This window comes from Macaca mulatta, chromosome 3 (assembly GCF_049350105.2).
Source record: "Macaca mulatta isolate MMU2019108-1 chromosome 3, T2T-MMU8v2.0, whole genome shotgun sequence".
Taxonomy (NCBI): domain Eukaryota; kingdom Metazoa; phylum Chordata; class Mammalia; order Primates; family Cercopithecidae; genus Macaca; species Macaca mulatta.
The window spans coordinates 51,832,530-51,846,977 of NC_133408.1; the positions used below are offsets into that span (position 1 = coordinate 51,832,530).

The 14,448-nt window shown below is 52.4% G+C and overlaps 2 protein-coding genes across 18 annotated transcripts in view; one reads left to right on the forward strand and one right to left on the reverse strand.

Annotated features, from left to right (window-relative positions):
• Positions 1 to 14,448, reverse strand: part of RFC2 (replication factor C subunit 2) — a 113,213-nt gene that overhangs the window by 89,990 nt on the left and 8,775 nt on the right. The window lies entirely within an intron of this gene.
• The window catches only part of CLIP2 (CAP-Gly domain containing linker protein 2), a 227,999-nt gene that overhangs the window by 27,317 nt on the left and 186,234 nt on the right, over positions 1 to 14,448 (forward strand). For 16 of the 17 annotated variants that reach the window (XR_013415208.1, XR_013415204.1, XR_013415207.1 and 13 more), the window contains one exon: positions 2,978 to 3,165. Coding sequence is in view for 9 of the 17 variants with exons in the window: in XM_077996630.1 (XP_077852756.1) it covers positions 3,045 to 3,165 (121 nt within the window). In the remaining 8 variants the exon portion in view is untranslated. Of the gene's footprint in view, positions 1 to 1,769; positions 1,955 to 2,272; positions 2,678 to 2,827; positions 3,166 to 14,448 lie in introns of those variants that run through there. The other variant, XM_077996631.1, reaches the window with a different exon arrangement.

Genomic DNA, 14,448 nt, shown 5'->3' on the forward strand with positions numbered 1-14,448 from the left:
AGGCGGGAGGATCACTTGAGGTCAGGAGTTTGAGACCAGCCTGGCCAACATGGCAAAACCCCGTCTCTACTAAAAATACAAAAATTAACCAGGCGTGATGACGGGTGCCTGTAATCCCAGCTACTTGGGAGGCTGCAGCAGGAGAATCTCTTGAACCTGGGAGGTGGAGGTTGCAGTGAGCCCAGTAAGCCGAGATGGTGTCTCTGCACTCCAGCCTGGGCCAGAGATTGAGAGTCTTATCTCAAAATAAATTTAAAAAAATAAAAATTAAAACACAAAGCTTTTGATCCTGAGGTTACTGTGCTAGCAAGCATCACACACTTTTTTTTTTTTTTTTTTTTGGCCATGATTAATATGTAATCATTGCTTTTAGGCCTTTAAAAAATATTTTGTTTCTATTATTTATAGAGAACAGGGTCTCACGATGTTGCCCAGGCAGGTCTTGGACTCCTGGGCTCAAGTGATCCTCTTGCCGTGGCCTCCCAAAGTGCTGGGATTACAGACATGAGCTACCACACCTGGCCCTTTTTTTTTTTCTGTTTTCTGTTTTTTGAGATGGAGCCTTACTGTGTCACCCAGGCTGGAGTGCAGTAGTGTAATCTTGGCTCACTGCAACCACCGCCTCCTGGGTTAAAGTGATTCTCCTGCCTCAGCCTCCCGAGTAGCTGAGATTACAGGTGCCTGCCAACACGCCCAGCAAATTTTTCTGTTTTTAGTAGAGATGGGGTTTCCGCCACGTTGGCCAGGCTGGTCTCGAACTCCCGACCTCAGGTGATCCACCCACCTTGGCCTCTCAAAGTGCTGGGATTACAGGCATGAGCCACTGCGCCTGGGCTTTTTTTTTTCTTTTTTTTTTTAATTTTAATTTCCGGCCGGGCACGGTGGCTCACTCCTGTAATCCCAGCACTTTGGGAGGCTGAGGCAGGTGGATCACCTGGGGTCAGGGGTTCTAGACCAGCCTGGCCAACATGGCAAAACCCCGTCTCTACTAAAGATACAAAAATTAGCCGGGTGTGGTGACAGGCGCCTGTATTCCCAGCTACTCAGGAGGCTGAGGCAGGATAATTGTTTGAACCCAGGAGGCAGAGGTTGCAGTGAGCTGAGATCGCGCCATCACACTCCAGCCTGGGGAACAAGAGTGAGACTTCGTTTCAAAAAAAAAAAAAAATTTAGGTTCCGGGGTACATGTGCCGGATGTGTACATAGGTAAATGTGTACCATGGTGGTTTGCTGCACCTATTAACCCATCACCTAGGTATTAAGCCCAGCATGCATTAGCTATTTTTCCTGATGCTCTCCCTCCCCTCACCCTACCCTTCAACAGACCCCAGTATGTATTGCTCTCTTCTCTGTGTCCATGTGTTCTCATTGTCCAGCTCCCACTTATAAGTGAGAGCATGCGGTGTTTGGTTTTCTGTTCTTGCGTTAGTTTGCTGAGGATGATGGCTTCCAACTCCATCCATGTCCCTGCAAAGGACATCATTTTGTTCTATTTTATGACTGCTTTTTTTTTTTTTTTTTTTTTTTGAGACAGAGTCTCGCTCTGTCACCCAGGCTGGAGTGCAGTGGTGCCATCATGGCTCATTGTAGCCTCTGCCTCCCAGGCTCATGCAATCTTCCCGTCTCACCTCACAAATGGCTGAGACTACAGACATGCGCCACCACGCCTGGCTAATTTTTTATTTTTTATTTTTCTCTAAAGATAAAGTCTTGCTATACTACCATGGCTGGTTTCAAACTCCTGGCCTCAAGCAATCCTCCTACCTTGGCCTCCCAAAGTGTTAGGATTACAGGTGTGAGCCACTGCTCTCAGCCCTTTTAGGGCTTTTTTTTTGTTTTCTTTTGAGACAAGAGTCTCGTTCTGTTGTCCAGGCTGGAGTGCAGTGGCGCGACCCTGGCTCACTGCAGCCACCGCCTCCCGGGTTCAAGTGATTCTCGTGCTTCAGCCTCCCAAGTACCTGGGACTATAGGCGTATGCTACCCAGCCTGGCTAATTTTTGTATTTTTAGTACACACGGGGTTTCACCATGTTGGCCTGGCTGGTCTTGAACTCCTGACCTCAAGTGATCCACTCACCTCAGCCTCCTAAAGTGCTGGGATTACAGGCGTGAGCCACTGTGCTTGGCCCCTTTTAGGGCTTTTAATGACCATAGTCAGCGTGCAGCTCACACTTTGAAAAGGTTTCACTCTGTCGCCCAGGCTGGAGTGCACTGGAGCTCACCGCAGCCTCGAACTCCTGGGCTCGAGCGATCCACCAGCCTCAGCCTCCCAGAGTGCTGGACTGACAGGCCACTGTACCCAGTCTAAAAATGGTCTTTGTTGCAAACAGCTTGATGCATGCTCGTGGGATAGAGGATGAAATATCTTTCACTTGTAATAAATTTCTGCAACCAAAATTAAATAAAGACACAAAGCCTTCATGGTGGGAAGGCAGGCAGAGGTTGTGGCTAGATGGCGGCCTGGTGTAGAGTTGAGGCAGGTAACCCCACACCAGGACATTGGGGAAGGCATAAGCCTCTCTGTGTGTTTGTCCTGCCCCTGCAGTAGAGGGGGTGTGTGCTGGGATGGTGAGTCCGGGAATATGGCCTGTGCGGCAACGGGAGCAGTGAGCTGATAGGTTAAATCGGGTGTTGCAGTGAGCTGATAGGTTAAATCGGGTGTTGCAGAGAGCTGATAGGTTAAATCGGGTGTTGCAGTGAGCTGATAGGTTAAATCGGGTGTTGCAGAGAGCTGATAGGTTAAATCGGGTGTTGCAGTGAGCTGATAGGTTAAATCGGGTGTTGCAGAGAGCTGATAGGTTAAATCGGGTGTTGCAGTGAGCTGATAGGTTAAATCGGGTGTTGCAGTGAGCTGATAGGTTAAATCGGTGTTGCCTCGTCCAGCCCACCTCAGGGGGGATGTGTGGTGCTCACTGGCCCTTGAGGGTCTGGGGGCCATTGGGAAGTGATGATGTGATCTCTCCTGTCTCTGCCCGCAGGTGAGTGAAGATGGCAGAGAGGACGTGACCAGCACTCACCCTTGACCACCTGCCCAGTGGCACCGCCATGCAGAAGCCCAGCGGCCTGAAGCCCCCCGGCCGTGGGGGGAAGCACTCCAGCCCCATGGGCCGGACGTCTACTGGGTCAGCTTCATCCTCGGCGGCGGCGGCCACTGGCTCCAAGGAAGGTATGTGGCGCCAAGGATCGGGGATGAGGGGACTGGCTACATGGGATGAGCGTTCTTCTGGAAGAGCCCCAGGAGCACAGGCCAGTCTGTGACCAATCTGATGGGAGATACTGAGTGTCGTGAGCTCCCGTAATGGGGTCTGAGGTTGGCAGAGGCTTCCCCAAGGAGGGGAGCTGAGGTCTGGAGGGTGAATAGCTGATGCACTAGCTGAAGAGGAAAAGGGCTGGGTACGGTGGCTCATGAATGTAATCCCAGCACTTTGGGAGGCCAAGGTGGGCGGATCACTGGAGGTCAGGAGTTTGAGACCAGCCTGGCCAACTTGGTGAAACCCCATCTCTACTAAAAATACAAAAATTAGCCAGGCATGGTGGCAGGTGCCTGTAATCCCAGCTACTCAGGAGGCTGAGACAGGAGAATCACTTGACTCCGGGAGGCAGAGGTTGCATTGAGCTGAGATCACGCCATTGTACTCCAGCCTGAGCAACAGAGCGAAATTCTGCCTCAAAAATAAAAAAAAGAGGGAAGGGTATTCCAAGTAGAGGGAACAGCACATGCAAAGGCTCAGAGGCAGAAAGGAGCGTCGTGAGTACAGAAGAGGGAGAGAGCGTGGGTGTGGCTGGGGCAGTCTGCTGCGATGCAGGTGGACCTGGATGACTTGGAGGTGTGCAGGGAGTTTCATTTTCATCCTAATAATGAGAGCTGCAGGAGGGTTTAAACCAAGATGAGTATGATGGAAGGAACTAGCAGCAATTTCTTACCCATTCTCTGCAGTTTCAAAAATTGTGATTGAGCTGGGCATGGAGGCTCATGCCTGTAATCTCAGCACTTAGGGAGGCTGAGGTGGGAGGATCACTTCAGGTCAGGAGTTCAAGACCAGCCTGGCCAACATGGTGAAACCCTATCTCTACTAAAAATATAAAAATTAGCCGAGCATGGTGGCGGGCACCTGTAGTCCCAGCTACTCCGGAGGCTGAGGCAGGAAAATTGCTTGAACCCAAGAGGAGGAAGTTGCAGTGAGCCGAGATCACACCACTGCACTCCAGCCTGGGCTACAAGAGCGAAACTCCGTTTAAAAAAAAAAAATGACGAGTGTTTCTTACTTATTACTTTGATAAATGATGCTGTGATGAGCATCTTTGTGCACAAAGCCTGGCTTTGATGACACTCCAGCCAGTAGGATAGGTCACTGCCCATCTCATCTGATTGGCACAAAGTTTGGAGAGACAAACACAGCCGGGGCCAGACTGGACAATCTGGGTCCTGGGGAAGGGGGTCAAGGAAAGTTTGAGCCAAAGTCATGGGCAGTTGGCAGGACCGGGTCCCTGGCAGAGCCAAATGGGCAGCGTGAAAGGGCGAGGAAGCTGCAGCGTGAGGCCCGTGGGCAGAAGCCCATGGGAAGGGCCTGCCCAGTGCAGCCTTGTGAAGGCCCAGGCTCTGCCTCCAGGATGGCAAATCCTCTCCAGCAATGAGAAGCCAGACAAGAGAAAATTCGGGGGATGAGGTAGGGTGGGGAAGAGGTGTTCCATGTGGAGGGAATGGGTGATGCAAAGGCCCTGAGGCTGGAATGAAGTTGGTTTGTTAAGAAAGAAAAAGGCCGGGGACGGTGGCTCATTCCTGTAATCCCAGCACTTTGGGAGGTCAAGGCTGGTGGATCACCTATGCCAGGAGTTCGAGACCAGCCTGGCCAACATGGTGAAACCCCGTCTCTACTAAAAATACAAAAATTAGCGGGATGTGGTGGCACATGCCTGTAATCCCAGCTACATAGGAGGTCGGGGCATGAGAATCGGTTGGACTCGGGAGGCGGAGGCTACAGTGAGCCGAGATCATGCCACTGTACTCCAGCTTGGGCAACAGGACAAGACTCTGTCAAAAAAATAAAAAAAATAAAATAAAATAAGCCAGCATGGTGGCTCGTGCCTGTAATCCCAGCACTTTGGGAGGCTGAGGCCGGAGGATCACTTGAGCCTAGGAGTTCCAGACCAGCCTGGGGAACATAGTGAGACCCCATCTCTACAAAAAAAAAAAAAGTTTAAATTAGCCAGGCATGGTAGTGTGTGCCTGTAGTCCCAAGTACTCGGGAGGCTGAGGCGGGAGGATCGCTTGAGCCCAGGGGTTGGAGGCTATAGTGAGCCATGATCACACCACTGCACTCCAGCCTGAGTGACAGAGCGAGACCCCAAAAAAAAAGAGAGAGAGAGAGAGAGAAAGAAGAAAAGTCTGGATGGAGAGTGTGAAAAGAGGTTAGGGAGGGCAGCAGGGGCAGACCTGAAGGACACAGGGTTTGGGTTTGTTTTACGAGTGGTGGAGGCTGGGCACAGTGACTCAAGCCTGTAATCCCAGCTCTTTGGGAGGCTGAGGCGGGAGGATCACTTGAGGTTAGGAGACCAGCCTGGCCAACATGATGAAACCCTGTCTCTACTAAAAATACAAAAATTACCTGTAATCCCAGCTACTCGGGAGGCTGAGGCAGAGTCGCTTGAACCTGGGAGGCGGAGGTTGCAGTGAACTGAGATTGCGCCACTGCATTCCAGCCTGGGCGACAGAGTGAGACTCCATCTCAAAAAAAAAAAAAAAAAGGAAAAAGAGCAGTGGGGGCCAGGCACGGTGACTCAAGCCTATAATCCCAGCACTTTGGGAGGCTGAGGCAGGAGGATCGCTTGAGCAGTAGAGTTTGAGTCCAACCTGAGCAACACAGCAAGACCTCGTCTTTACTGAAAAAAATTAGGCACGGTGGCGCATACCTGTGGTCCCAGTTACTTGGCAGCCTGAAGTAGGAGATCCGCTCGAGCCCAGGAGGTCAAGGCTGTTGTGAGTTTTGATCACACTACTGCACTTCAACCTGGGTGACCGAGCGAGACCCTGACTCAAAAAACAAAAAAAGGATGGTGGGAACGGCTGGGGGACACCAATGGAAGAGTGATGGGACCTTGTTAACGATCCTTGGGCCACTGTGCAGAGAACGGGTTGTAGGGTTAAGAGCCAGGTGGGGATACCAGTGAGGAGGCCGTGGTTATCTGGGGGTGGAGGGGGCTCACTACCATGAGTGGGCAATCAGGGAAGACTTCCTGGAAGAAGCTTGAATGAGCTCAGCCTTGAGAATGGGGGCAGGGCAGTGGGTGGAGTTTGAAAATGAGAAGAGGAGGAAGAAGGAGCTGCAGGCAGTGGGGAAAGGGCATGGGCGAAGGCACCCAGTGGGCTGAGCTTGGTCCAGTGAGGAGTGGGGCTGTGTAGTCTAATGGCTGGAGAAGGGCACCCGCCTGGCCCAACCCTGAGGCTGGGGTATGGCATGCAGCGAGAGAGTCTTATTGAACCTTCTGGGTACTTTCCCCTTTGTTCCTCCCTGATTTAGAGAGGCATAAATTCTGGCTGTGATCCAGCTCTCATGCCCCTCCTAGCCCTGCTCCTGCTGTGTGACCCTGGGAGAGTGGCCTAACCTCTCTGAGCCACAAATGGGATAATAGCATCTCCCTAATGGGATCAAGTGAGTTAATGAACATGGAGTGCCTACAGGTAGAAAACTCATTACAGATTAATTTCTTTTCCTTTCACCCATCCATCATCTCATTACAGGAAAATTTGAAAGTGATAAAAGAAAAAAATGTCCATTATCCTTTAAACTTCTCCCCTCCCCCTTACCACTTAACCTCATCACTGCACAGCCTAACCAGGATTCCGTTAAGAATGGGCCATGTTTATTGTGGTCCTATAGGATTCTAACAGAGCTGAGCATTTCCTGTCGCCAACATTGGCAGTTCCTGAGTTTTAGCCATTGTCATGTTGCAGCGCAATTACTTTATTTTATTTATTTATTTATTTATTATTATTTGAGATGGGGTCTCGCTCTGTCACTCAGGCTGGAGTGCAGTGGCGCGATCTTGGCTCATTGCAACCTCCACCCCCTGGGTTGGAGTGATTCTCCTGCCTCAGCCTCCTGAGTAGCGGGGACTACAGGCGTGTGCCACACAACCAGCCAATTTTTGTATTTTTAGTAGAGATGGGGTTTCACCACGTTGGCAAGGCTAGTTTCAAACTCCTGACCTCAAGTGATCCACTGGCCTCGGCCTCCTAAAGTGCTGGGATTACAGGTGTGAGCTACTGCGCCCGGCCTCCATTTTTTAATCTTCTTTTTAAGAGACAGGATCTTGGCCAGGCACTCACGCCTGTAATCCCAGACCTTTGGGAGCCCAGGGCAGGCGGATCGCCTGAGGTCAGGAGTTCGAGACCAGCCTGTGCAACGTAGCAAAACCCCATCTCTACTAAAAATACAAAAACTTAGCTTGGCATGGTGGTGGACGCCTGTAATCCCAGCCCTTTGGGAGGCCAAGGCAGGTGGATCACCTGAGGTCAGGAGTTCAAGACCAGCCTGGGCAACATAGTGAAACCCCATCTCTACTAAAAATACAAAAAATTAGCCTGGCATGGTGGTGGATGCCTGTAATCCCAGCTACCTGAGAGGCAGAGGTTACAGTGAGCCGAGACCACACCACTGCACTCCGGCCTGGGCAACAGAGTGAGACTCTTTCTCAAAAAACAAAGAGACAGGAGACAGGATCTCGTTATATTGCCCAGGATGCACCTCCTGGCCTCAAGGAATCCATCCTCCCACCTTGACCTCCCAAAATTTTGGAATTACAGGTGTGAACCACTACACCTGACCCATTGTTTATCTTTGTTGTTGTTGTTTTTGTTTGTTTTTTTGAGACGGAGTCTCACTCTGTTGCCAGGCTGAAGTGCAGTGGCGCGATCTTGGCTCACTGTAACCTTCGACTCCCTGGTTCAAGCCACTCTCCTGCCTCAGCCTCCCGAGTAGCTGGGATTACAGGCGCCCACCAACACACCTGGCTAATTTTGTATTTTTAGTAGAGACAGGGTTTCACCATGTTGGTCAGATTGGTCTCCAACTCCTGACCTCAGGTGATCTGCCCGCCTTGGCCTCCCAAAGTGTTGGGATTACAGGCGTGAGCCACCGCGCCTGGCCCCGGCCTAGATATCTTATGTTCAGATGTACAAACACTTCCCCTTGTGTTACAATTGCCTTCAGCATTGAGTACTGTAACATGCTCAACAGGTTTGTAGCCTGGGATCCGTGGGCTAGACCATACAGGTTGTGTCAGTACACTCTGTGATGTTCACAGGCCAACAAAATCGCCTAATGATGCATTTCTCAGATGGTATACCCGTCATTAAGTGATACGTGACTGTATTTCCTTCCAGTCTTTTTTCCTATTACACAAGTTGTTGTTTTATTTATTATTTATTTTTATTTTTTGAGATGGAATCGCTCTTTCGCCCAGGCTGGAGTGCAGTGGCACGATCTCTGCAACCTCTGCCCCCTGGTTTCAAGCAATTCTCCTGCCTCAGCCTCCCAAGTAGCTGGGATTACAGGCGCCTGCCACCATGCCCGGCTAATTTTGTATTTTTAGTGGAGACAGAGTTTCGCCATGTTGGTCAGGCTGGTCTCAAACTCCTGACTTCAGGTGATCCTCCTGCCTCGGCCTCCCAAGTGCTGGGATTACAGGTGTGAGCCTGCGTGCCCGGCCACAAGTTGTTGTTTTAAACAGCTAAATCGTGCATTCTACTTTTTCTCGTCTTATTGCATACTATGGGAAGCACCTCCCTGTGCTACTGCAATATCACCTGCTGTCATTTGAATGGTTCCCTGGAGGGAACGGACTGTAGTGTGGTGTGTGGCATGCCACCTGTTTCCTGATCACATTGCCCGGTGGTCTGGGGATGGGGGCGAGGACTACCTGGGGTCTCCACCCTCAAAGCTGTCCCAGAGGGAGAAAGTGTCCCTCCGAGAATCCCCAGTTGACTGGGGAGCCACACCTTGTACCTGACCTTGGAGATGGTGGCAGCAGAGGCTGTGGCTGGGCTGGATGGTGTCCTTTCCCCCCACTGCACCCTGGCTGCTGCCTTTGCGCTGCTGCCTTTGCAGGGCAGAACCACACTCCCAGGCTGGGGAAGGAGGTGGCCAGCCGGGAGCAAAACCGAGTTGGCTGAGGCAGCCAAACCCTAGTAGAGAGAAAGGGAGAATTCTGCTGCCTGGGCTGCTTTTGTTCCTGTTCCAGGATCTCGAGAAAAAAAAAAAAAAGCCTCTGGGAAGAGTGACAGGTGGAAGAGCCAGGAAAGGACAGTCCCCCCAGTCCTGTTGGTCCATCGGGCTCCCTCACCCACCCATGCAACTGGCTCTCTGTTCTCCAAGGGGCTGGAGGTGGCCACACCCATCAGAGGCTGGGACCCTGGGCAGTGGGCATCTCGAGATGCGTGTGGCAGAGGCCAGGGCCCAGCGGTGGTTTGTGGGGAGGGGAGCACACTGGAGTCTGCTCTGGGAACAGGGCTGTGGCTGTCTCCCAAAGTATGAGCTCAGCCTCCAGCAGAGGATCTGGCCAAGGGACGGGGCCTGGACCAGCGCCCTTGCTGCCCACCCAGTGGAGAAGGGAGGTCCTGTGTCCTCAGAGCTGTGCCACACAGGGAGCAGCATTTGAGGGGGACCTTTGAGAGGATCTCTCACACTAGGAGGTGGCGCAGGGCTACAAGGGAGAGGTGGTCAGAGAGGTGGGCAGGAGGGCGGTTTGGGATCCACCTGGGGGCAAAGTCCTGGGTGGAGCAGCGTGGCGAGGGACAGCCTGGCCGGGTGTGACCGAGCACACCTGGAGGCTGCTGCAGACGGGGCAGTCAGGGACAGCCTGGCTCCTACGGTGACACTGCAGCAAGGATTCAAGTGATAGCAGGAGTCGCCCCGGCTGCCGTTCAGGGAAAAGCATCTAAACAGAGGGAACAGGCTGCAAAGGCCCTGAAGTCCCGGCGTGGTGGCTCACGCCTATAATCCCAGCACTTTCAGAGGCCGACACAGGTGGATCATCTGAGGTCAGGAGTTCAAGACCAGCCTGGCCAACATGGTGAATCCTTGTCTCTACTAAAAATACAAAAATTAGCTGGGCACGGTGGCACACACCTGTAATCCCAGCTACTAGGGAGGCTGAGGCAAGAGAATCGCTTGAACCAGGGGTGGAAATTGCAGTGAGCTGAGATCATGCCATTGCACTTCAGCCTGGGCAACAGAGTGAGACTCCAATCTCAAAAATAAAAATATGCTGGACGCGGTGGCTCACGCCTGTTAATCCCAGCACTTTGGGAGGCTGAGGCGGGTGGATCACAAGGTCAGGAGATCAAGACCATCCTGGCTAACACGGTGAAACCCCATCTCTACTAAAAATACAAAAAATTAGCTGGGCATGGTGGTGGGTGCCTGTAGTCCCAGCTACTTAGGAGGCTGAGGCAAGAGAATGGCATGAACCCGGGAGGCGGAGCTCGCAGTGAGCCGAGATCACGCCACTGCACTCCAGCCTGGGCGACAGAGCGAGACTCCGTCTCAAAAAAAAAAAAAAAAAAAAAAAAGTGGGATGCTGGGCTGCAGTGACCTGGGTCCTGGGTGAGGACTGGTGGGATTGATGCATACAGGGGCCAACCGTGTGCCACTGTCTTCATTTTAAAGATGAGACCATTGGCTGGGTTTGGTGTCTCATGCCTGTAATCCCAGCACTTTGGGAGACTGAGGAGGGCAGATCACTTGAGGTCAGGAGTTCGAGACCAGCCTGGCCAGCATGGTGAAACCTTGTCTTTACTAAAAATAACAAAAATTAGCCGGGTGTGGTGGCGCACGTCTGTAATCCCAGCCACCTGGGAGGCTGAGGCAGGAGAATGACTTGAACCTGGAAGGCGGAGGTTGAAGTGAGCCGAGATCATGCCATTGCACTCCAGCCTGAGCAACAAAGGAAGACTCTGTCTAAAATAAAATAAAATAAAATAAAATAAAATACCCAATGAGGCTTGGAGTCTCAGCTGCATTGCCCAGGGTTGCAGGGCCAGAGCTGAGACTCATGCCAGACTGGGCCCCTGCTGCCTCACCAGGGGTGGGGTGCCTGGGGGACCGAATCCAGTCCCAGCCCCACACACTTGGCTCATGCCCCAGACAGGTGGATGGAAGAGGAGCTACCTGTTCCCATTAGGTTGGTCACAACTGTCCCCTAATATTCCTGTGGACTTGCCTCATGCTGGAGACCCTGGAGACTGAGGACAAGTGTGTGTGGGAGTATCACCCACCCTCAGACAGGGAGCTAGGCTATGTGAGGCAAGGCCCACCTCCTGTATGCTATCCTCAGCTGCCCCTCCAGGACGCACACAGGACTGGGCCCAGAGCATTTTTTTTTTTTTTTTTTTTTGAGACAGAGTCTTGCTCTGTCGCCCAGGCTGGAGTGCAGTGGCGCGATCTCGGCTCACTGCAACCTCCGCCTCCTGGGTTCCAGCAATTCTCCTGCTTCATCCTCCCAAGTAGCTGTGATTACAGGCATGCACCACTATGCTTGGCTAATTTTTGTATTTTTTAGTAGAGATGGGGTTTCACCATATTGGTGAGGCTGGTCTTGAACTCCTTACCTTGTGATCCGCCCGCCTCGGCCTCCCAAAGTGCTGGGACTACAAACATGAGCCACCATGCCTGGCCTGTTTTTGTTTTTGAGTCGGAGTTTCACTCTGTCACCCAGGCTGGAGTGCAGCAGCGCTTTCTCAGCTCACTGCAACCTCCACCTCCTGGGTTCAAGAAACTCTCGTATATTGCTGGTGGGAATGTAAAATGGTACAGCTGCTTCAGGAAAGTCTGGCAGTTCTTCAAAGTTTGTTTTGTTTTTTGAGACAGAGTCTCGCTCTGTTGCTCAGGCTGGAGTGCAGTGGTACAATCTCAGCTCACTGCAACCTCCACTTCCCAAGTTCAAGCAATTCTTCTGCCTCAGCCTCCCAAGTAGCTGGGGTTACAGGCGTGCACCACCACACTCGGCTAATTTTTGTATTTTTAGTAGAGTTGGGGTTTCACCATCTTGGCCAGGCTGGTCTCGAAGTCCTGACCTCAAATGATCCACCCACCTCGACCTCCCAAAGTGCTGGGATTACAGGCGTGAGCCACTTTACCCGGTCAGCCTTGTGGTTCTAGCGCACTGAGCTCAATGTCCCTGTACCCCGTGTGTGTTCCAGACCTTGGCACCAGCCTGAAGTGCCTGAGTTGGGGCCCCCACCCCCCACAGAGGATGGTGCCTTTCTCTTTCTTTTCTGTACATTTCTAGGAGCCTCCCCAGCCCCAAGAGAGCAGATAGGATTGTCCCCATTTTAAGTGACTTGTCTGAGATGTTGGGCAAATTCGTCCCTTGAAGGGCAACTTCTCAGCTCTCCACCGACCACATCCTAAACTTTTTTAAATGGCATCAGGATGAGGAAGCCAAACCCGCTCTTCTGTGGCTGGTGGGGGTGGGGGCAGGGCTGCCTTCTAATGCCCCTGACGTGGTCCAGGATGGATCTGATGGGGCGGGGGCCCGGCTGCCAGCACCTGCCTGCCTGCCCGGTGGCCTGGCCACGGGCTTCTCCATGGGGAGCTGGCTCTGTTCTTTCCAGGGTAAGCCACCCACGTCGCTCTTGCCCTGGGTTTCCCGGCCTCCTCTGCTGGGCAGGTACTCTGTTCTCCTGGTTTGGGAGGAGGGGGCCCAGAAGCGGGGTTTGGAGTTCCATTTGGTTCAGGAAGAATGCGGAGTAGAGCCTGGGATTCAGGACGGTGTGGGCTGATGGAGGGAGGATCCCTTCTTTAGGGCTGGATGCTGCAGAGGCTGGGCCTGGGGTGGCCACGGGGGAGAGGTGAGCTTCAGATGGACCGCTCCCTGGTCAGGGTGGGCTGGGGGATGTAGACTCAGTCCTCCCTGGGGAGGAGGCATGGACTGAGGGGTGGAACTAGGTTGGGGTGGACCCAATGTGGGGGCTGCTGGAGGGAAAGTGGCTCCCTCAAGGAATGCTATGGAGACCCCATTCCTTCCCTCGTAACCTCTGCCTTTGAACACCTTCTGGAGAGAAGAGGGGGCTCAGGAGAGAAAGCCATTTGAGATTTTCGGGGCAATGATGCATGTTCCTTTGCAGCCACCAGGAAGCGGGAGTCAGGTGTGTGGCCCACCTGCATTTCAGCCCAGGGGTTCTAGGGAATGAGAGGGGAATTGGTGTGAGTCCACCTCCTGGGGCTGATGTCCTGGGGGTGTGCAGACACGCACCCTGGTTAGCCTGGGAGGCAGGTTGTGCAAACCAAGGGGGAGCAGAGCCCCACGGGGTTGGGAGGGAAAGAGACGCAGTGGGCCCCGTGAGGTGGCTGCAGATGAGGGGGTGTGGAGTTGCTGCGGACGGGCAGGAGGACTTCCTTAGGTGATCCCAAGAGTAAAGAGCCAAACTCAAGGCAGAAGGACGGAGCTTTGCCTGAAACAGCCTGCTTGATGCCTGTGGTGTTGGTATAATGCCTTTTTTCTTTTCTTTTATTTCTTTTGAGAGGGTCTCACTCTGTCACCCAGGCTGGAGTGCAGTGGTGCGATCATGGCTCACTGCAGCCTCCAACTCCTCTCTCAGCCTCACAAGTAGCTGGGACTACATGTGCACACCACCATGCCCTGCTAATTTTTGTCTTTATTATTATTATTATTATTACTATTTTTGAGATGGAGTCTCACTCTGTTGCCCAGGCTGGAGTACAGTGGCGCGATCTCAGCTCATTGCAAGCTCTGCCTCCCGGGTTCCCGCCATTCTCCTGTCTCAGCCTCCCGAGTAGCTGGGACTACAGGCACCCGCCACCATACCCGGCTAATTTTTTTTTTTTGTATTTTTTTTTTTAGTAGAAACGAGGTTTCACCATTTTAACCAGGATGGTCTCGATGGTCTCGATGTCCTAACCTTGTGATCTGCCCGCCTCGGCCTCCCAAAGTGTTGGGATTACAGGCGTGAGCCACCGCACCGGGCCATTATTGTATTATTTTGTTGCCTCCTGAGCTCAAGTGATCCTCCCACCTCGGCCGCCCAGAGTGCTGGGATAACAGACATGAGCCACCGCACCTGACCAGCGTGATGCTATATTAAGAGCACCTCTCACTCCCAGAAGCACCCGGGTTTGAATGTTAAATCATGTGGTCACCTTATTATAGCCCCTCCTTTGCGGTCACAGTGCTGCTCATTGGCACATCAAAGGCTCTGAAAAGTCCTGCAGACAAGTAGCCTTCACTTTGTTGAAGTTGCTGTTTCTCAAGCTTATTTGAACTTGGAGGTTAAATTGTTGTTTGTTTTCATAATACCTAGGAACACACTGTGAAGCTATGTTTTAGGGAGGGACCAGGTCCTAGCAGAGGACACTTTTTTATCTGCCACCAAACCATTGGGGCAGAGGGCTGAGTTCATCACACATCTCACTTCATGACACGTCAACGT